The sequence below is a fragment of the Saccostrea echinata genome, unplaced genomic scaffold (assembly GCF_033153115.1).
Source record: "Saccostrea echinata isolate AGI-Se365-2 ecotype Australia unplaced genomic scaffold, CSIRO_AGI_Sech_v1 ptg000014l, whole genome shotgun sequence".
Classification (NCBI taxonomy): Eukaryota; Metazoa; Mollusca; class Bivalvia; order Ostreida; family Ostreidae; genus Saccostrea; species Saccostrea echinata.
The window spans coordinates 12,187,501-12,208,818 of record NW_026889763.1 but is presented as its reverse complement, the minus strand read 5'-3'; the positions used below and the strand labels follow the sequence as shown (position 1 = coordinate 12,208,818).

At 32.1% G+C, this 21,318-nt stretch overlaps 2 protein-coding genes across 2 annotated transcripts in view; one reads left to right on the top strand and one right to left on the bottom strand.

The window, feature by feature from the left end:
• The first annotated feature begins 262 nt into the window (after positions 1 to 262).
• On the top strand, positions 263 to 3,713 carry LOC133186498 (uncharacterized). The gene is made up of 2 exons (XM_061321734.1): positions 263 to 304; positions 2,727 to 3,713. The coding sequence occupies exons 1-2, from the start codon at positions 263 to 265 to the stop codon at positions 3,711 to 3,713; spliced, it is 1,029 nt and encodes a 342-aa protein (XP_061177718.1).
• Positions 3,714 to 13,099: 9,386 nt separating this feature from the next.
• The window catches only part of LOC133186753 (SAP30-binding protein-like), a 13,936-nt gene continuing 5,717 nt past the window's right edge, over positions 13,100 to 21,318 (bottom strand). The window contains exons 2-10 of the mRNA XM_061322050.1: positions 18,684 to 18,808; positions 18,326 to 18,368; positions 17,942 to 18,030; positions 17,524 to 17,624; positions 16,873 to 16,933; positions 16,626 to 16,677; positions 14,963 to 15,021; positions 14,730 to 14,778; positions 13,100 to 13,734 (exon numbers count right to left, since the gene is read on the bottom strand). Of these exons, the coding sequence (XP_061178034.1) occupies positions 13,565 to 13,734; positions 14,730 to 14,778; positions 14,963 to 15,021; positions 16,626 to 16,677; positions 16,873 to 16,933; positions 17,524 to 17,624; positions 17,942 to 18,030; positions 18,326 to 18,368; positions 18,684 to 18,808 (749 nt within the window). The 3' untranslated portion in view covers positions 13,100 to 13,564. The remainder of the gene's footprint in view (positions 13,735 to 14,729; positions 14,779 to 14,962; positions 15,022 to 16,625; positions 16,678 to 16,872; positions 16,934 to 17,523; positions 17,625 to 17,941; positions 18,031 to 18,325; positions 18,369 to 18,683; positions 18,809 to 21,318) is intronic.

The window sequence follows — 21,318 nt, the reverse complement described above, 5'->3', positions numbered from 1 at the left end:
TCGAACATATCAGCTGCATTCTTTCAACATATATTACACGGTTGTGATATAAATTAAATAATACATCCTTAAAGTTCAACTTCCTTTAACTTATAAATCTTTAGAATCGCCGAAAATAAATAAAAGAAAGTAATAATAGTTGTGTACATACTTAATTGCATCATCCGAGCAAGTATGGTCCTATGCTTACTTTATATATTAAAAGCTCAAATATATCAATTGAACTCCAAAATATAAGGTCAAATACTACATCAGGCGAGACATGGATAGTAATGATTATCTCTACGCTGGTATCACCATCCAGGTAAGTTTTGTCCACTTCAGGTTTAAAGTTTTCAAAACTTATAACCTTGTCATTTACTTTGAATATAATAGTGGGGTACAGAATCCAATACATGTACATGATAAGCATAGGCGTTGGAACCGGGGAAAAAAATTGGTGCTGAAAGAAGTTGCGCCCCCCCCCCCCCGAAATAGGATTTTCGGGTTTGGACAATATTTAGCTTTCCTTTTTTTTTTGCTTGTCAGGTTTTTTTCAGGTTTTAAATTTTTTTCTCTTTCAATTAGCCCCCCCCCCCCCCATTTTCAATTTGCTTCCGACGCCTATGGTAAGTGGATATTTAGCTCCGCTAAGGAAATGTATTCAGAATCATAAGGAATTCACCTGCAGTGCCTGCTCCAAAATCTCTGACTCGGTCATACAGAATCGGAAGCATAAATTGTCACGTATTATCCTATTTTCATAATACCCACAAGCTTGGCCCAAGACACACATTATTTAGTACCGATTTTAGATTCTTGAGAAATGGATCAAAACTAAATCCACGGAGTCCTTGTAAATATCTGTATTTTTTCCAAATTATCAACATTGAATGAAACACAACTGGAACTCATCTTATATATAAATAAGCTATATATCATGTGTGTGTGTGTGTGTGTGTGTGTGTGTGTGTGTGTGTATCTAAATGTTGTGTTTCGTGAATTTGATTGATTTGGTTCTTATGCATTCTTTTCCTATATTGTGTGTATGATGAAGTTTAATACTGATGTAAATATTATTGTGGAATATTATGGGTCAGCGTGACAAACTGGCATTGATTAAATTTCATATCTGAACGAAAGACCATTAGGACTTTGCTTGTATCTCAATAATTGATGCGGTTCGTATCACATTATTGACATCATTTCATAATTAAATGTATTGGGAAATGAATTGATAATATCTATTGACCATACTTAATATTGTAATTGAAAATTTTAGCCATGATTAATTCTGAAAGTAAATTGAAGTAGGCAATTTCATAAATATATAGAATAATTTAGAAACTTTCCAATAATAATGCCCTGTTAAAGAATGATCTGAGGATTGGAAATATTAATATATATTCTGAGACTGGCGGAGGAGACTGAGATGAGAAGAAACTAACCACTATACGAACTGTAGAACTTGATGTCTCCCCTGCAACAGAAAAGACTATACTAGTAAACTGTACTAGCAAATTGTACTAATGACTTGCACTTAGAAGCTGTGTTGACAACTTGCATAACTGTTCATCTATATTGTACAACTGTGATTTAATGAATACATCTTGCATTCGTTTCCAAGACTTTGTGTTATATGAATTTAAAGCTCTGAATCTCAGGGAAAAAAAAGAAAAAGAAAACAAAGGAAAAAAAAGTTTGAGTAATTTTTCGTAGTAAATCAAAGTTCATAGTAAAGTTTCTAAAAGAAAAAAATGTTTGAGTAATATTTCGTAGTAAATCAAAGTTCATAGTAAGGTTTCTAAAAGAAAAAAATGTTTGAGTAATATTTCGTAGTAAATCAAAGTTCATAGTAAAGTTTCTAAAAGAAAAAAATGTTTGAGTAATATTTCGTAGTAAATCAAAGTTCATAGTAAAGTTTCTAAAAGAAAAAAATGTTTGAGTAATATTTCGTAGTAAATCAAAGTTCATAGTAAAGTTTCTAAAAGAAAAAAATGTTTGAGTAATATTTCGTAGTAAATCAAAGTTCATAGTAAAGTTTCTAAAAGAAAAAAATGTTTGAGTAATATTTCGTAGTTAATCAAAGTTCATAGTAAAGTTTCTAAAAGAAAAAAAATGTTTGAGTAATATTTCGTAGTAAATCAAAGTTCATAGTAAAGTTTCTAAAAGAAAAAAATGTTTGAGTAATTTTTCGTAGTAAATCAAAGATCATAGTAAAGTTTCTAAAAGAAAAAAATGTTTGAGTAATATTTCGTAGTAAATCAAAGTTCATAGTAAAGTTTCTAAAAGAAAAAAAATGTTTGAGTAATATTTCGTAGTAAATCAAAGTTCATAGTAAGTTTCTAAGCATAATGGTGAATCAAAGTATCAAAGGAACTCAATAGTTTCTATAGTTAACTAGAGTTTACTGTAATAAAGTAGAATACATATGTACATATTTGTTAAAGAAACTCAGTGTTGGAAATCTTTCAGAGAAATGCAGAAAGTTTAAGGGTTTTTTTTTTCTTTTAACTAATGTATTTTTTATAATATTTATCAAATCACGCATGTATATTGATATAAAACATTAATAGAACATAAAAATAGTACATATCGAAGCTAAAACACTTAGTAACTTTTTCTGATTCTAGAATTTGCAATGATTGTTTTAGGATTTAATCCTAAATAAATAAATAAAACATACACATCTCTGTCCTTGAAAAAATAACAAATCATTGATAATGTACAAATACTATTTGTTTCAGAACATGGCACACAAAGGAGTAGCAGTCGCAGTATTTATGGTATTCTGTTTTGTACTATACAACACGAGGAACCTGATGAAAGAGAAATTCTTCGATTTCAAAGAAGCAACAACACCAACAGCCGTAAAATTTCCTACATGCAAACTTCCCGAAAATCTTTTTAGAAACGAGCAAATGTCAACAATACGGAAACCGAATTTAACACAAGTCGTGTCTGTTTTAAACAATACAAAAAGGAACAAATGCATCGACAAGGTAAAATGGAATCATGCATCAGACTTTTCATACTTCAATATACCATCTTTTCATTTCTGTGTCAAAAGTAACATCCATCCAGAAAAAGTTCGACAATTTCACTACGAACGACTTGTTATTACAGGTAATTACAACATCATATCTTCATTTTTCTCTTTTCTGAAAAGAAAATCTGAGGTAATCATAATTGAAATCGGAGGTTACATCGGTCAGACTCTACGGAAACTTATTCCTGTAACTGGTGCCAAACACTATGTAGTTATAGAACCTGTTCCTACTTTTTACAAGACACTAAACAAGAATATTCGGACTTTAAATTTCAATACAAGTGTAAAAACATATAATTTTGGCCTCTCTAGAAATCACAAGGAGTTGGTCGTAGGAGTAGTCGGAGACGCAACACATATGTTAAAAAAATCAAACTTAAAAACGACTGAAAAGGTTCAACTAGTGGGTGTTCTGGATTTTTTCATTCAACTTGGAGTGGGGTGTCATAGAATAGACCTACTGACCATCAACTGTGAAGGCTGTGAATTTGAAGTTTTAGAGACATTGATCTCCACGAATCTTATAGAGAAATTCGATTTTATACAATTTCAGCCCCACTATTTTGCTCCCAACATTGGAAACTTTCTTTGCCGCTATTGCAGTCTGCGTCAACTTCTTGCACGTACCCATGAGTTGGTATACGACTTTCCTCTTGTCTGGGAAGCCTGGAAAAGAAAACACTAATGTACATATATCTACTTGGGTTGGAGAAAGTTTTACGTCATTGTCACTCAGGCAGCTTTTTAAAACAACAAACATATAGAAGAACTGTGAACGATAGTGCTGTTCTGCCGCCTACCTCGAAGTCATTTTCATTTTTATATAGATTATTTATATAAATTTATATTTCACGAAACATAACTTATATGGGAAGAATATTACTACGGTGCCGCTGGAGGGTCAGATAAAAAGAAATATATATATATATATTTTTTGTTTGGACAAATTAGATATTTGTTCGGACGAATTAGAAATTCATTCGGACGAATTAAAAATTCATTCGGACGGATTAAAAATTCGTTCTGACAAATTAGTTATTTGTTCGGACGAATTAGATACCGGTATTTGATCGGACAAATCAGATATTCGTTCGGACAAATTAGTTAATTGTTCGGACAAATTAGAAATTCGTTCGGACGAATTAGTTATTTGTTCGAACAAATATTAATTCGTCCGAACGAATAACTAATTTGTCCGAACAAATAAATTCTTTGATCGAACAAAGAACTTTATTTGTCCGAACGAATATTTATTTACTTATTTCATGTTGTAGAACTTACATAAATGGTTTGACTGCTAAGAGAGAGAGAGAGCGGGGGGGGGGTTAAAAGTTTGCTGCATTACATGTATTAGGGACACGGATTTTCGAAATTGTTTAATTAGAAATATTTTATATATATTTTGTTATTGCAAAGCTAAAAACTCAGGTAAGTCCCCGACTTGTTTTAAAACGGGAAAGAGGGAGGGGCTATACTGATTGCCTCTAGATCAAGTCCCGTTAAACTGCATTTCTTAAGCAATAGTTTTAATATCTTACGTAATTTTTGTCATATCAAAAGGTTTCTTGAACATTCCCAACTCGTTTTTCAAAGTGAAAAGAATGATTGGTTGTGGGAGAGAGCTGAATCCAATGAAAATACCACTTCATTAATGAGGGCAAAGATAAAACCAAATGAAAACATTTTAAATAAGGAGGATAACACCTAATCATTATTTTTAAAGACTGTAAATATTTCTTTTTATTTAATATTTATAGGAGAGAATATACGTATTAACTATCCACTGCAAATGATCAAAGAGGGGACATGCAATTAATTCAAATTCATTGATTATAACATCTAGAACTTTAAAGATATCACAGCAGTTGAAAGGGAAAAGAGACGATATGAAAACAAATTGTCAAGATATATCCCCGCCACATTCCCAATGTGCACCTGATGCATATGGCGTGTATATCCGAAAAATTTCTAATTTGTCCGAACAAGTATCTTATTTGTCCAAACAAATATCTAATTTGTCTGAACGAATTTCTATAATTTGTCCGAAAAAATCTCTAATTCGTCCGAACAAATATCTAATTTGTTCGAACGAATATCTAATTTTTCTGAACAAATACCTAATTCGTCCGAACAAATATCTAATTCGTCCGAACGAATATCTAATTTGTCCGAACAAATCTCTAATTTGTCCGAACGAATTTCTAATTTGTCCGAACAAATATCTAATTTGTTCGAACGAATATCTAATTTTTCTGAACAAATACCTAATTCGTCCGAACAAATATCTAATTCGTCCGAACGAATATCTAATTTGTCCGAACAAATCTCTAATTTGTCCGAACGAATTTCTAATTTGTCCGAACGAATATCTAATTTGTCCGAACAAATATCTAATTCGTCCGAACAAATATGTATTTCGTCTGAACAAATAACTAATTTGTCCGAACGAATTTCTAATTCGTCCGAACGAATTTCTAATTCGTCTGAACAAATATCTAATTCGTCCGAACAAATAAATATTTTTTTTATCTGACACTCCAACGGCGCCGTAGTTAATGAATGGAACTCACTATCGCTAGAAACTAGAAACTCGAGCTCACTATGTTTTTAAAAGAACGATTACACAAAAAATAGCAGTATCTCCACATTATTTCAGTTTTGGAAAAAGACTTAATAATATACTGCACACCAGACTACGACATAACTGTGCATTAAATATTGACCTCTATAGGTGTAACATTATACATGTATCAAGTCCATTATGCTCTTATGGAAAAGTAGAATACACACATCATTTTTTCTCTTGTCCTAATTATACTAAGGCCAGGGAAGTTTTCTTTTTCAGTAAGTTTTTGAGATTTGATAAGGTTCATATTGTTGACACCCATACTTTACTGTGGGAGGATACTTCACTAAGTGTTGCTGAAAATGAATATCTTTTTGTACATTCATATATTCATCATTCTGGCAGACTTAAATGATACTTTATAATTCTTGTGTACTGCAATTGTATATTAGTAATTTTCTTGCAGATTATAAATTCATGTTTTGAGTTAATCTAAAACTGTGTAACACATATAGCACGAACTTTAAAGACTTCTCATGAAGGGAGAGGGTGAAATAAGTTTTAAGAACTTGTGCCCAATCCCATTGTATATATATTACAATTAAATTTGTTTGATTCAATTCAACATATTTTATTAATAACAAAGATCTCAAGTAACAGATCAACAGCTGATATGGATGTCAACTAAAAGGTCTGAGGAAAACACAAAAGTGTTTTTCAAATAATTATCCAGTTAATGAGAGAAGGGGATTCTAAAGCATTTTAAGATCACAAATGTGTTTTAATTGATATTTCACCTACGGAAATATGTAAACTCTTTTTTAATTGACTCATTTTTTTTTAGTGATGAACTTTTTACTTTTCTTTGTTCCATTTATAGCAGTCACCTAATGAGCTATGGGAGCGTATTAGTGCCACATTGACACTTTTTTATTTTTCCACACTTTAATCTGTAAAATTTAAACTTTAGTCTGTAAAACTTACACTTTAATCTGTAAAATTCATAACATAGATTAATCGTAAAATTTTCATTAAATCTGTAAAATTCACACTTTAAACTTTAAAAATGTGTATTAATGATATCAATGTTTTAATCAACGAGAGCTATATACATGTAGTTTATATTGCAGGGAAATTTTCTGAATTTTTGTTTTTTTTTAAATTAAATTCATAATATAAGTCTATCAATTGTTGCATGTAATAATTCAAAATTAAAGATCTTTGAGATGGCTACTGAATGTATTGTGTGAATTATACAGATAAAAACATTTACAAATTAAAGTGAAAATTTTTAAAAAGTGTAAATTTTACAGTTGTTAAATAAGTAATGTAATCTGTTACTTCTACGTATCTGAGTAGAGAGAAGTGCATGGTAGAGGCACTTGTATTTAGCCCTCTTTTACAAATTTAAAGTTATTATTTTAGTTAATGAGAGAAAATTTAATTACATACTTAAGGAAAAAAGGAAATTTAATTAATCAAAATGCTTTTTTACACCGAAACATATGTAAACATGTGGACAACGCCTCATACATGCATAAATTCCTACACTTTTATCTGTATAATTCTGACAATATATTCAGGTGTGAATACGAAACAAGAGTGTAGTCGTTAAGCTACATAAGCCTTTTTGTTGAAACTTAGTCAGGTCTAAATATTCTAGATCTCGATAATAAATATTTATGAAATCTTTATTAAGTTTATTTTTAAGTTATTCGGTTTATTTACCAACATGTTCGACCAATGAGAGTTTCTGCCGCCCCCTTTTTCTGAGTATAGTAAATTGAAATTTTCGTTTAGATGGTGCCCCCCCCCCCTTTTTTTGCTGCTGTAAGGTCGAGCACTGGTAAATTCCAGGATTTGGACAGTGAATTAGGTTTTTCTTTTTTTTTTGGGGGGGGGGGGTCATATTTTGGAGGGAAACTCCCCAATTTTGAAACCGTTGCTACGGGCCTGCAAACATCCAATCGATGATTAATATGTTAATCAATATGTGAAATTTTACTATAGTCTGTAATGGTTTGGTTCGTAATTATGCAAGCCTGGGAAGCTCAGTCGGTAGAGCACCTGACTAGTGATAAAGGGGTCCCAGGTTCGATTCTCGGTCCAGCCATACATTTTCTCCCTTCCTGTTACAGACTTGATGTCGTTGACCACCCTTGGACTTGCAGATGAAAGTTCTGCCACGGGCAATAAGAACTTGGGCTGTGTCTTCGAGGGCGAAGACAATTTAATGAGGGAGGAATGTAATGGTTTGAAACGTGGTTATTGGCCTGGGTAGCTCAGTTGGTAGAGCACCTGACTAGTGATGCTGGGGTCCCGGGTTCGATTCCCGGTCCAGCCATTTCTCCTTTCCTGTTACAGGTCAATCAAGCAAACTGACACCCTGTTACTGGAATGATAGTATGGTTTTTTTCTCTTTAGTGTTTTCCATACATCAGGGTGGTGATCGAAGATTTAAATCTATTATTAGATCAGAAACCAGTTTCAATCGCTTGTGAATAAAGAGGTCTGTGTGAATGACGAGACCAGAGAAACGGTAACAGATTTGTTTACTTTTCTTAATACCTTATATTTCAGAATAATCTTATTATATGTCTGTTGTCCGTATGTTGTTTGCCGATGAATTTTTGTTAAATTTGAATGTAAATTCCACACAGGAAGGCCTTACTGAGTTTTCTTTTTTCCATGCTTAAAGTGAGTAGGTACGAACAGAAAATTGAATGATGGTGTGCCATTCGTGTCTTTGAAAAAAAAATTCTTTAACAAATCAATTCTTGCAAAGATAAAAAATAAATATATATCAAAGATTTTTAAAATAAAATTTAGGATATGCTGACACTAACGATTAAAATCTGATTAAAAACTCTCAGATTTATTATGTTAAGATAAATATCTTTCTTAACAATTCATCTAGTGCTCAAAATTTATCTCCGAAGACAGGATTACAGCGCAAATGCAATTATCAACGTTCAAAATACACACGGTGCTTGAAATGAATAATTAATAGGCATAAGATAATGACATTAATCCGTGGAACTAATGTACTTACAATAAAGACATAAAAGTCGGCGATAGCATGCATGTATTTCAATTAATCTACCATGGAATAATCAGACAAAACATGTACAAAATAACGCTAAACACTAAGTAAAATCTGTAGATATCACATAAGTATTTATAAAATATTGCATGTGTCTCATAGCAGCGGGTTTCATCTCCCAGGACCATCACTTCCGATCGACACAGCGAAAATATTAATGATATGATTGAATGCTTACATAAATTTGCATGCAGTGCTTTAAAACCCGACCGAGACATCTTAATAGTATCAAATGCAGTATTTGTATGTTTTAGTTTTTTTCCTGACGTAAAATGTCTTTTATCTTTTAACTAAAAAAGAATTACTGTCATATAAAAAAAAATGGAACGGTTTTGGTGTTTGATCGATACTTAATTAGTTTCGATTAATTAAGATCATTTTCAATCAAAATATGTTCACGTCTTTTCTCTGTTCTTTAAACTATTTGAAAGGTGAAAGTCATTATAAATGTTTTATAGCTTATTTGTACTTACCCTCTTTTCACCACCTTTTCTCCGTTTTTTAAATTTTATTTCTGCATATAAAGCCTTCACTTGTTCACATTGAAGATTCATTTAAATGTACAACATCATGTCATATATAATTTCAGTATGACTTAGTAATGCAACATATACATTTACTATAAAGAAAATATGTAACATGAATTATTAGGAAGTAGAAATGAAAGTATGTATTGAATGTTAATTAATATACTGTACAGTCTGTGTATGTGAAAGCACAAATAAAATCTATGAATTAAAAAAAAAAAAAATAAATAATGAATTTCACGTGCCGACTTGATTGAAATAATTATTCAATATTCTTTCTAACTAGCGTTATATGTCTTTGTCTTTTCAAATGGAGAGCACATCTAGACACACGCGTAATTAATCAATTAATATGCCATTTAGTCAGCAGTAAAACTATTCAAGTTTTATAAATCTAAATAACCTCACTTTTGCCCAATATTTCTGGTGGACAATTGTCTGTTGTATTTATAATGATTGAAGTCAGAGGCTATTAATGACCTTATATTAGTGGAAATTCTGACGATAATTTCAACATTTTGATTTCAATTATTTTTTTCATCATTCCTCTGGTAAATATTTCCTTACAAATAATTTTTATTACAAAATGCTTTTAATTTGTAATAGCTTTTTATGATACTTAGATTTTTAACTTTTGTGCCAAACCAGCATTGGAATTTTCTTCAAATTAATTAATGATACATATTTAGTCGTAGCTAGAAAGAACTAAGCAACGATAATTTAATATTAATTTTAAAAATATTCAGTAATACATAACGGACTTGTGCAATATCACCGTCGTAAAATAATATTAATCATGCTTAGTTATCTTTCAGAATATGTCCCAGAAACGGTTGACATTTTGGAAAACATTCGCAGCCTTCATGGTCATCGGCATCATAATATACAGTTTCAGGAACCTGATGAAAGAGAAATCCGTGGATTTGAAGGACTTATTTATCGTGTCAGCAATACAAGTGACGAATTGTGACTTACCCGAAAGTCTCTTTAAAAGTGAGCAGACATCACCAATAAGGGCACCTGATTTACCACAAGTCACACCTGTTCTGCCCTCAACGAAAAGTAATAAATGCATAAATAGAATAAAACGGAAACGTGTGAAAGACTTTTCTAACTTCGAGATACCTTCGTTTCATTACTGTGTCGAGAGTAACGCAATTCCAGAAAATGTTCGTGAATTTTATATCCGACGTATGGATCACAATATCACGTCTTTGTTTTTCTCTTTCTTGCAAGGAAAACCAGATACTGTCATCATTGAAATCGGAGGTTACACAGGTCAACTTCTTAGAAAACTTATTCCCGTAACTGGTGCAAAGCACTATGTTGTTATAGAACCGGTTCCTAGTTTCTACAACACACTTAACAAGAATATTAAAACTTATAACTTCAACACAAGCATAAAAAGTTATAACTTCGGTCTCTCAAGAAGTCACAAGGAACTGGACGTTGGATTAGTCGGAGATGCGACGCATATGTCCAAGAAAACAGTCTCACCAGAAGGGGCTAAAACGACTGAAAAGGTTTGGTTAGTGGGTGTCTTGGATTTTTTCATTCAACTAGGAGTGGGATGTCATAGAATAGACCTTCTGACTATTAACTGTGAAGGCTGTGAATTTGATGTTTTAGAGACATTAATCTCCACAAATCTAATAGAAAATTTTGACTTCATACAATTTCAGCCACATTTTTTTGCTCCTAACGTAGAAAATTTTCTTTGTCGTTATTGCGGATTGCGCCAACTTTTGGCGCGGACACACGAGATCATCTACAATTACCCACAAGTCTGGGAGGCCTGGAAAAGAAGACAATAAATAAAAGTGTGTATTTATTATTTGCGTTTAAATTTTCACATGCAAAGAATGCCAGTGACCTTTATTTTTACAGAGATCATCTTTGTTTTGATACTCTATATACATATATATATATATATATATATATATATATATATATATATATATATATATATATATATATATATATATATATATATATATATATATAAACAATTAAAGCGAAAAATTGAGAAAAAAATCATTATCTTGTTTATTTACATAAATGCTACCGATATCATCATATCTGAAAACCTGTTCCAGTCAATGATGGGAAAGAAAGCACTTGCAACTCTGACAGGCCCGTAGCAACGGTTTCAAAGTGGGGAGGCCAACTTCCCCCCCCCCCCAAATGAAAAGTAAAAAAAGAAAAAAAAATGCCATTCCTCGACCTAACTGTAATAAAAAGTGTGTGTGTTGGGGGGGGGGGGGAGGAGGGGAGGCAACCAGCATATACACTGTAATGGAAAATCTACTTTAATAGCAAAATAGATAGTTTTCATATGACATATTTTCTCTTCGAGTTATTTCCCTTGGCCGCCATTTTGGTGGTCAACCTGGTAATTTTTCCTCTTTGTCTTACCAACTTTAAGAGGGTGTAGCAGAAATATTTGGAGGAAAATCTTTATGGAATAAAAATTATGAAAAAAAGGAGGCTTTACCAAATGTATATTTTTTTAGAAAAACAATGCTGCCTACCCCACAATGGCCAGTATATAAAGTTAAAGTGGGTTGAATAATGAAGGAATATGAGCATGTTGACCTCCAATATGGCGGCCAAAGGGAAATAACTCTTGATAATTTGGGCCTACTGAAAACTATCTAAACTATACTCAGAAAAAGTGCCCCCCCCCCCCCCCTGCGTTCTACGGGCCTGTCTGATTCCGATTTATGTATATATCAAACTACACGTACTTAGCTGAATTTCTCTTCATTCTGTAAAATTAAGCCCCCCAACCCCCCATATTTTTTACGAACATAATCTTTTTTACTGTTTTTTTTTTAATTTTTAGCTGCATGGTCAAATTGTCAAGGGTAATGAATAATTTTTTCCAGCGAAAAAGTTGGACCCCCCCCCCCCCAAAAAAAATTTGGACAATTCCCTTTTACAATTTTTATGGTTGAAACAATGATGTTGTCAGCAAATACAACCTATCATTAAGTCAAATGCTGACTGACGTTTTTCATACTAATTGTTAGGCCATTATTTACACACTAAATTACATGGCGGGTGTGAACGGTCGACAGGGGATGCTCACTCCTCCATGGCACCTGATCCCACCTCTGATGTTTTTGGAGATCCGTGTTTACTCTGCTCCCGATCTATATTGTTTAAATGGACTTTGAGCTTGAATACTTTTCGTTATCTCCATATTTCATTGGAAAAGATTTTTGAAGTAAGCAGTAAATTTTTACTGCCCCCCCCCCCCTTTCAAAATCATTGCCAAGTGTTGTGATGATGATGGAGCGATATCATCGTGTCTTTGTGTCATTGCTATCCCGCTATCTGCATGTCCATTATGTCATTGCAACATTCGTCAACATATATATATATATATATATATATATATATATATATATATATATATATATATATATATATATATATATATATATATTATGTCGACTTAAAAATGTAAGATATGTGTACAATATAGATCACTACTTGGGGCCTAGAGTTCTTTCTTTAGGTACAATCTAGCTCAGTTATCAAAATCTTCCTCAAAGATGCATATGTCGGCATGGTTCTACGCAAGTCTATTTAAGATCCATTAAGGTACTTGCTTTAAGAGGGAAACAAAAATACAAATTACAAAAAAAAAAATTAAGAAAATATTTTGATCTTGAAACGTGCACACTTTTTGTGCGCAATAAATATACACTTTTTTCAACAGGACAACCTCTTGCTAGATGAAATCAACTTTCTACCTACATGTAAATGCATTGAGAAACACTGTGTTTAAGTTTATATGAGTATCAGAGTTTGTATGTACATGTATTTCAATAATATGATATACAAGTAGATGAAAATGAAAACAAAAATGCAGCAATAATATAAATTTTATTCCATATTCCACATGAGAAGGATTCACTGATAAAGACCAATACTTGAGTGGAATCAAGAAGTTTGAGTGATATGATATAATTTACGTGATAATTCACTTCATTTTCAATGTCGGCACTTTTTTCAGTTACTACCAGATGTCCAGCAATCAAATTCAGACAGTGACGTGATGAAATTTTAATATGAAATCATGTTGATAATTAAAGTTGCATGAATGACCACAATTATTTTACACAGTTTCACCATCCTGACAGTCCAGAATTAGAAATGAAATGTTCTGTTAACTTCAGATTTCCGAAACGAAACAAAAATAAATCTAAAGTATCAAAACTGGTCATATTCTTCACCCTGCAGCTCACTGCTGATGACACTCATTTATTCACTGTGTTTTATTTTTAATGTTTTCCTTGACTCAACAATTCAGCTCTTGGAATAAAGACGTATCAGGACTTTGTTTTCTTTGTGATATTGCCCACGGCAGGAATGACTGTTGTCTTGGTGCCGGTCGCTGTTATTGTGAGGGAAGAGACTACCACTTGGGGGTTTACGACCCCCGGCCTAGTTCCTGTTACCTGTGGTAGAGAGTCCCACTTACTTTTTCTCTTCTTTTCATCTGAAATAAAAAGTACACAGTTAACTAAAGGTAAACACTTAAATTCAACTATATCCTCTTTTTGTTCCTCTGAAGTAAGATCTGAAGTGTGTCACATATTGATTAGGCCAAATAAAAAAATATGTGTGGTTCCGGTTACCCGACCTTCCCTATTTTATACCCCCGACCCTAAACTTTTTTTTGGCAATTTTCATATTTTTCCCGGAATTTCCCCCGATTTCCATCAATGGCTCCAGTTTAAGTTTTAGTTTCAGCAATGACGGCCTCCTTGCAAAACATAGTGCAAGTGTTTAATAGTGTTAAATCCAAAGCAAGCTAGCATGTAGGAGTCCCCTACCAATATTGACTAGTATATTATCACACCACATCTAAATGCCATTTGCAAAGCAGTGATAGGTATTATTTACAAAAAATTAAGAAAATCATTTTGTTAAAAAAAAAAAAAAAAAAAAAAAAAATCCCTACCTACCTACCCTAATTTTTTTGGAAGTGTAACCAGAACCACACATATTTTTTTGTTTGGCCTTTGTGTTTCTTTGGGTATATATTTTGCATTTTTTGCATCTTAAAAAATATAAATGTACATTGATGAAAAAGAATTGTTATTTTCATTTGTCAGTTTGACTGTCAAACTTTGAAACTCGGTCAAATTTTCTCTTTGCATATGGTTAGCTATACATGTAAGTCAGTAAAACCTGGGAAATTTGAATTTTAACCTCATATTCCATAAGAAAGTGGTTTAAACTACAAGCTTGTCATTGATTAGCCTACATTTTTAGTGGCAGCAAAACAAATTCCCCTCTGTGTTTTGAATGACCATAACATTTAGATGTGCAGAGTGTGTTGTTAAATGTTGATCTCTGCCCAAGGGTTCCCCGGGTACTCCAATGTGCACAGCTTTCATCAATGATTGTCAAAAGAACTCTTTCTACACTTCAGGGTTATAATAATCAAATTCTGTTAGAGTAAATATCAGTTTGAATTGTCAATATTACCTGGTCCTCCATCGGAACTTGATTTTTTTGTCCCTGTTACAAACTCTATCTAAAATCCAAAAGAATGACACAGTGGTAAAATGGTGACATTAACCCTGAAGACAGCTTTGAAGCAAATATTCATATTTATCTTCTTTGTTTTTTTTTTTTATTCTATCTGTAACTTGCAATATTCATTTAAAAAGTCTGAAATAGGCTGTGAAAATGTGAGAATGTTTTTGAAGATTGTTTACCTTCGTTCTGTCTTTTCTCTCTTTTTCTCTTTTCTCCATCTCTGTTTTCTGTGCTTTGTCTGTAAATAAACAAAGTCAAATGTTTTATTCTGTCAAATTATGTTGCTGTTAATTCACACTCCAAGCAAAAGGCATACTTTAAACATGGAGGTTTACAAGGAAGTGCAGTGGTTCTCTGTATTTACTAGCTATAAAAGAAGCATATTTCTATCAAATATAATAAATATAATTCCTCACATAATGTTATTTTTAATGTTGCACCCTAAAACATTATGCAAGCATCTCAAAATCAGGGTTCGAAATTAACTTTTGTAAGCACTAGTCCGTACGGACTAGTGACTTCCAGTTTTCACTAATCCGTAAAACATTTGACTAGTCCACCTTTTGTCTTACGATAATGATAACATACCCGTGATAAACCTTCTTTGTAACTTTAAATCCCCCCCCCCCCCATCTACCTTTATGAGATAAAATTATTATTTTTGAATACAAAATTAAATTCTGATTCATCTGTTGCTACAGAAAAAAAAAATTGCAAGGTATCAAACATATAAATATTTTTTTGATTACATCAGTAGAAAAAAAATACTTAAACTTAGTACATGTAGTGATATACTTAAAAAAAAATTCCCCAGAAATGTCAATGAACGGAGTATCAAAAAGTGTCAATAAACAATTAAAACAATGAATAAATATTTTTATGAATTGATGGTATCACTGAGTGAGAAAAAAAATGGAGAAAAAGTTGGTTGACATTTTTGGGGCATTGCTGGTATTAGTCTTACCCCTGACCTAATTATGTCCGTAATATTACCTTGATAACTGTGATCTGTGTGTGATTAAAGAATTTTTTAATAATGCTTATCGTATTTGTATCCTTACAAATCATCTGTGATCATTTACCCGATGTGTTGCAACAATAACTTGATTATAACTTTTTATTGCTTGAGGATACGATGTATCATTATATACATATATGTATATGTTACAATTTTGGGAACTTGCAGGCTGTAAAAACAGCTTTAAAACATAGGAAGTTTTCAACACATATACTATTTAAATAATTTAGAACGATTTTGTGAATGTCAATAATAATGCATGGCAATTAACCTCTTTCTGACGGCCACCTTCTCGTGAAAATCTGTCGTTTTAATTTTTTGGCAAAATCGTCCCTGGTAATGCTAGCAACTTCAGCTCTCTAAAGCTTGTTATTGTTTACATCGTTTTAATGATAAAACTGTTGACACTTTTGCTTAAACAGGCATTCATTTGAAAGAAAGCATTGAGGAAAAAATACTAAGATTAAATTTATAGTCGGATTTGTCACTAGTCCGTACGGACTAGTGCTACATGAACTTGACTAGTCCGACACAATTTTTACTAGTCTCGGACTTATGGACATGAGCTAATTTCGAACCCTGCAAAAATGCCCCCACTCCACAGACAGAAATGGTGTATACATTCATCTGAGGAATTTTGATAATTTAAAACAGCAGAGATGTTCACATTTACATTTTTTAGAGGATGAACCATAAATAAAATGAAAACTTACCCAGAGCATCATAAAAAGACCCCCCCCCCCTCTTAGTGATGATGATAAAACTTACCCAGAGCATCATAAAAAGACCCCCCCCCCCCTCCAAGTGATGAAGATAAAACTTACCCAGAGCATCATAAAAAGATTCTTTTCCCCACTGATGAGGATCAAATATTTCCTATAAATAAAGCAGAGACATAAAATAAATAGAGGTTTAGGGTGTATAGTATTTGTGACAACCATACACATTTAAAGTTTTATAGTACCAGATTTCACAATGTAAACAAGAGCTTTAAATTTCAAAATATTTTTACATAGAATGTAACAGGTGAAAGTGAAAAGATCTAGAGAATATTGAGAGAACTATACTTACAGGGGGATAGTTAGTTCCCTTCTCATCTATAGCACAGAATTCTATTAATTTCTCATAAATACTGCAAATAAAAGCAAAATAAATTTTGTATCAATACAATAAACATGAACAGGAATGGAAACATAAGCAACATATAGTATACACTCTAAGTCACTATACACAACATATAGTATACACTCTAAGTCACTATACACAACATATAGTATACACTCTAAGTCACTATACACAACATACAGTATACACTCTAAGTCACTATACACAACATACAGTATACACTCTAAGTCACTATACACAACATATAGTATACACTCTAAGTCACTATACACAACATATAGTATACACTGTAAGTCACTATACACAACATATAGTATACACTCTAAGTCACTATACACAACATATAGTATACACTCTAAGTCACTATACACAACATATAGTATACACTCTAAGTCACAATGTACAAATTAAATCACAGTGAATGTAGTACAAATGTACATATGTAAAGGGATATTGTGAATGCTGCTTCAATCATAAATTAACAGATCATACCTTACTTCACTGATAGAATATGATTGGGTGAACCATGACAATGTTAAATGATGATAATCAGAGAGAAGAAATACCTCAGGTTGACAATAATGACAATAAAAATACCTGGGATTGCGGTAGTTTTTCCTTTGCTTTATGTTATTGTTCATGTAATTCAAATTTAATCCCTGATTTTGCATTTTGTCGTACAATTTGGAAATTTTATCCTGGAAAATCAAGAAACGAAATCAGTGTTATTGAAGTAATTTATACAATTTGTATGTAATTGATCAACAGCATATTAACTAAACCACAAGAAATAAAATCAAATTCCAATCCTACACTTAAGAATTCTATCTTAGTTTGTTAAAACATATTGCACATGCATAGATAAAGAGAAAAAAATAACTATTCTTATATCCGATGTACATGTATGTACAATTTTGAATATAATTTTTACAGGTAATTCAGTAAAACTCCTTAATTTTCTATAAAATATTTGAATTAATAACCAACAACAGTAAATATGAAATATGACCAGAACCTGGAGAGCTTTGGAGCACTTTCCTGGGGGTTCTGCGGGAAGTTCTATTTCATCTGCTGTTTTGTTTTGTACACTGCGAGATAGGGATGCTAGAATGAAAACACAAAGAAAGACTAAACAAGAAAAGAAAGATAACCCCATTCTGAAGTAAAATTAATTAAAAAAAAATGCACAAGAACTACTACCAATACTATCAGGTATGACTTCAATAATTACAATTTATGTGCTCAAAAGCAACTTCAGAATGTTGTTTTTACTGTTAAGCCAAATTTAACTTGACAAAATAATCAAATATTTGTTTCTATCAATTTCATTTCATAGATAAATGATTTATAAATACAATAGATAGGGGTGACGTTCAGATCCCCTGACAGTAATACTTACAGGCTTGATCAGCGTCCAGAGGCTCTTCTGGTTTAATGTCATTCTGCAAAGCAAAACCTTTAGAGTAAAATATATACTTGTGTTGTGCTAAAACTTTTTGAAATATGTCTTAAATTCATGATTTTCTTTAAAAAAAAATTTAGCCACAAATTCCTTCGAAAACTTTTTGAGTGTATCCATTTAGCATGTTTAAGCTTGAGTATTTATTTATTCAAACAAAAAAGTTAGGAGTTTCAAAATATGAAGAACTCATAAAATGAATGGTGTATAATTCTCAACAAAAAATTTTAAAAGTCTAAGTCACTTAAAGCAAATGAATTAAATATACATGTATAACTAAAGGTATAAATCTATCTACATCAACGATAATGGCCTCCGATCCTACTGTGTCCTCCTCCTCCCCCTCCTCCTCTGGGGTCGAGTCCTCATCACTATCTCCTTCCTCCTCATCCACATCTGGGCCATATGAAACCAGTCTGGTAGCTGAAACCATACATTAGTGCCATAAATATCGAGGTAAACTGATTTTCTATTATGAGTCATTTCTTTTCCAGTGACACAAAATGTGTTAATGAAAGTCTTGTTTTATGATGTGTGTAAAATGCATCACATCTTTGTCACAGATCTTTGATTCGCTTTAATCTTGCTGACAAACTTGGAGTTTAATAAAGTATTTTGTTGTAACCCCATTTGTCAGTCGGATAAAAGCAATCATAGGCCTGTGATTTTTGCTAACCACTAGCCACAAACATTACCGGGTACACGGGTACTTACAAGTTACACATACCTTATAGGGTAGACTGGGGTAATTTCGACCACTTTTGCTGATTTGTGGCTTTCAATCCACAAAACACGACTGTTTTCACATGTACTAGTTTAAAAATGATTCAAAGTAATTGAGAATGATTTTTTCTTCATATTTTTTGCTTTAGGAGTTAAAAAATGCATAAAAAATAATGAATTGATTTAGAAATAAGCAAGCATGTTGCATGGGTTAATTTCGACCGGCCTCGGGGTAATTTCGACCACAACAAACATTAAAAAGAAAGATAACTCTTGCAATGCATGTAAACTTTACCTGTCACATTTTATTTAAAATTTATGGTCCGAGAAACTGTTGTCTTATTCAGAAAATACGTGTATCTATCTCTCTCAATAAAAAGATTAAAATGGATAAGTACACTGTAAAAAATGTGTTTAGATGATAGACACATTTCTAAGCACATTCTTGTCACACTTTTTTTAATGCGTTTAAATTTTAAACATGTTGAATTTCAATACGCGTAATGGAAAGTGTTTTAAACCTAAATACATACATGTTTAGAGGTTAAACACAATTCTAAACACTTAGATTCGCGTTTAGAAGCTAAACATATCAATGTTTTAAACAAGGATCTGCAAGAAAACCAAACATATAACAGGTGTGTCCGTTTTAAGTTTTATTTACTTCTAAACATCATATTAAAATGAAAGAAAAGGCCTAACACACAGTAAAGTGTTCTCACGCAGTCACGGAATCATTGTTTGGTGGAATTCCTTTTACTTGTGAATGGTTTCCATTGTTTATTACAAAGTCTTTTAGAAGTTTTGACATATAAAACTAACTGGCATCTAAAGAGTTAGTAACATCCAAGTTGTTGAATTGTCTGAATTTTGTACCAGTAGCACAATACAAAGTAAATATACATGTAAAAGACATGTAAAAGACTCCAGCTATGGTGTGCTTCTTGCAGTGTGATGCAATACGGATCACTATTTCAAATTCGTCGTGATGTAAACAAAGCAGCAGAGTATCTGGATAATCTTGGAGGTATTTTCTACGGCAGTATAACTCACATCCATTATCAGAAATGAATTTTGTTCTTTCTCTCGGCTATCCAATTAAGTTAACCTGTAAGAAAAGACGTACGTTGCATTTAAGTAAAAGTATATGTGCTCCTCACTGTACATGCTGAAGTTTTACATTAATTACTAAGCATATAATAAAAATGTTTAAATAAATATTATTGCAACAATAGATTCAATATTTATTCTCATTAATGAATACATGACATAACACCGAAAAACATCCTTGGTATAAAGTGCAATGTTATTTACTTTGCTCATCATGTTTATTTAATATAAAAACAAAAGTATACATACCCTACAGCAATAACAATGAGCCTTTCACATGTTTTTCACTATTTCTGCGGTGGTTGGCACTCAAGTTCTCATCAGCTTTCTTGAAAACATCGTTTAACGTTTTGTTGTGATTTTCTTTGTTTCGACAACCGCGCTTATTAACGTTCAAATATGTATCATTTCCGGGAAGATAACTCTGCACTTGACCGAATTTAAAACAAAAAACATGTTCAATATCTAAACGCGTATAGATTTTAAATACATTTAGACATAAGTGTTTTGTTGTTAAACACAATATCAAACACGTTTAGATCTAAACACGTAATAGAAGTGTTTATTTCCTAAGCACATTTTTTACAGTGTAGTAGTATCCATACAGTAAAGAATTGGGTTGGGTTACTTAAGCTTTTCAATGCTGTCTTATAGACATCTTAATTCTTATTCTTTATTCTAAATGTTCTGCTTTTAATTCGCTAACTCTATATTTTAAAATTGTGTTATAAAGTTATGCAAATAGATAAAATTTTCTCAGATTCCACAAATAATTTCTTTGTTATGATTTTTAAATTGTTCAACCCAAAAGGGATTTTATTTAATATCGTCTTTTCACAACAGAATCATTCAAATTGTATATATATATGCATAAGGTTTGAGCATAGCATGAGAATTGCGTATATTTTTCTTCACTAATTTTTACCATATACACATTCATTTGGTATGCGTTGTTTTACGTATTTTACGTGTTTTTTTTTAATTCTTAAAAGAGATATATCCTGAGAAATTCGATCAAGTCAATTAAATACATCGTCGGAAACCCACGGTCGGTCGAGACCGACCTTGGGTTTCCGACGATGATTAAACAAAGATTAACA

Bases quoted from the DNA above. Each gene is read 5' to 3' on its own strand.
- LOC133186498 (XM_061321734.1), top strand. From the start codon at position 263: ATGGATAGTAATGATTATCTCTACGCTGGTATCACCATCCAG. The intron at 305-2,726 runs GTAAGTTTTGTC...TATTTGTTTCAG, and splicing joins ACGCTGGTATCACCATCCAG to AACATGGCACACAAAGGAGT.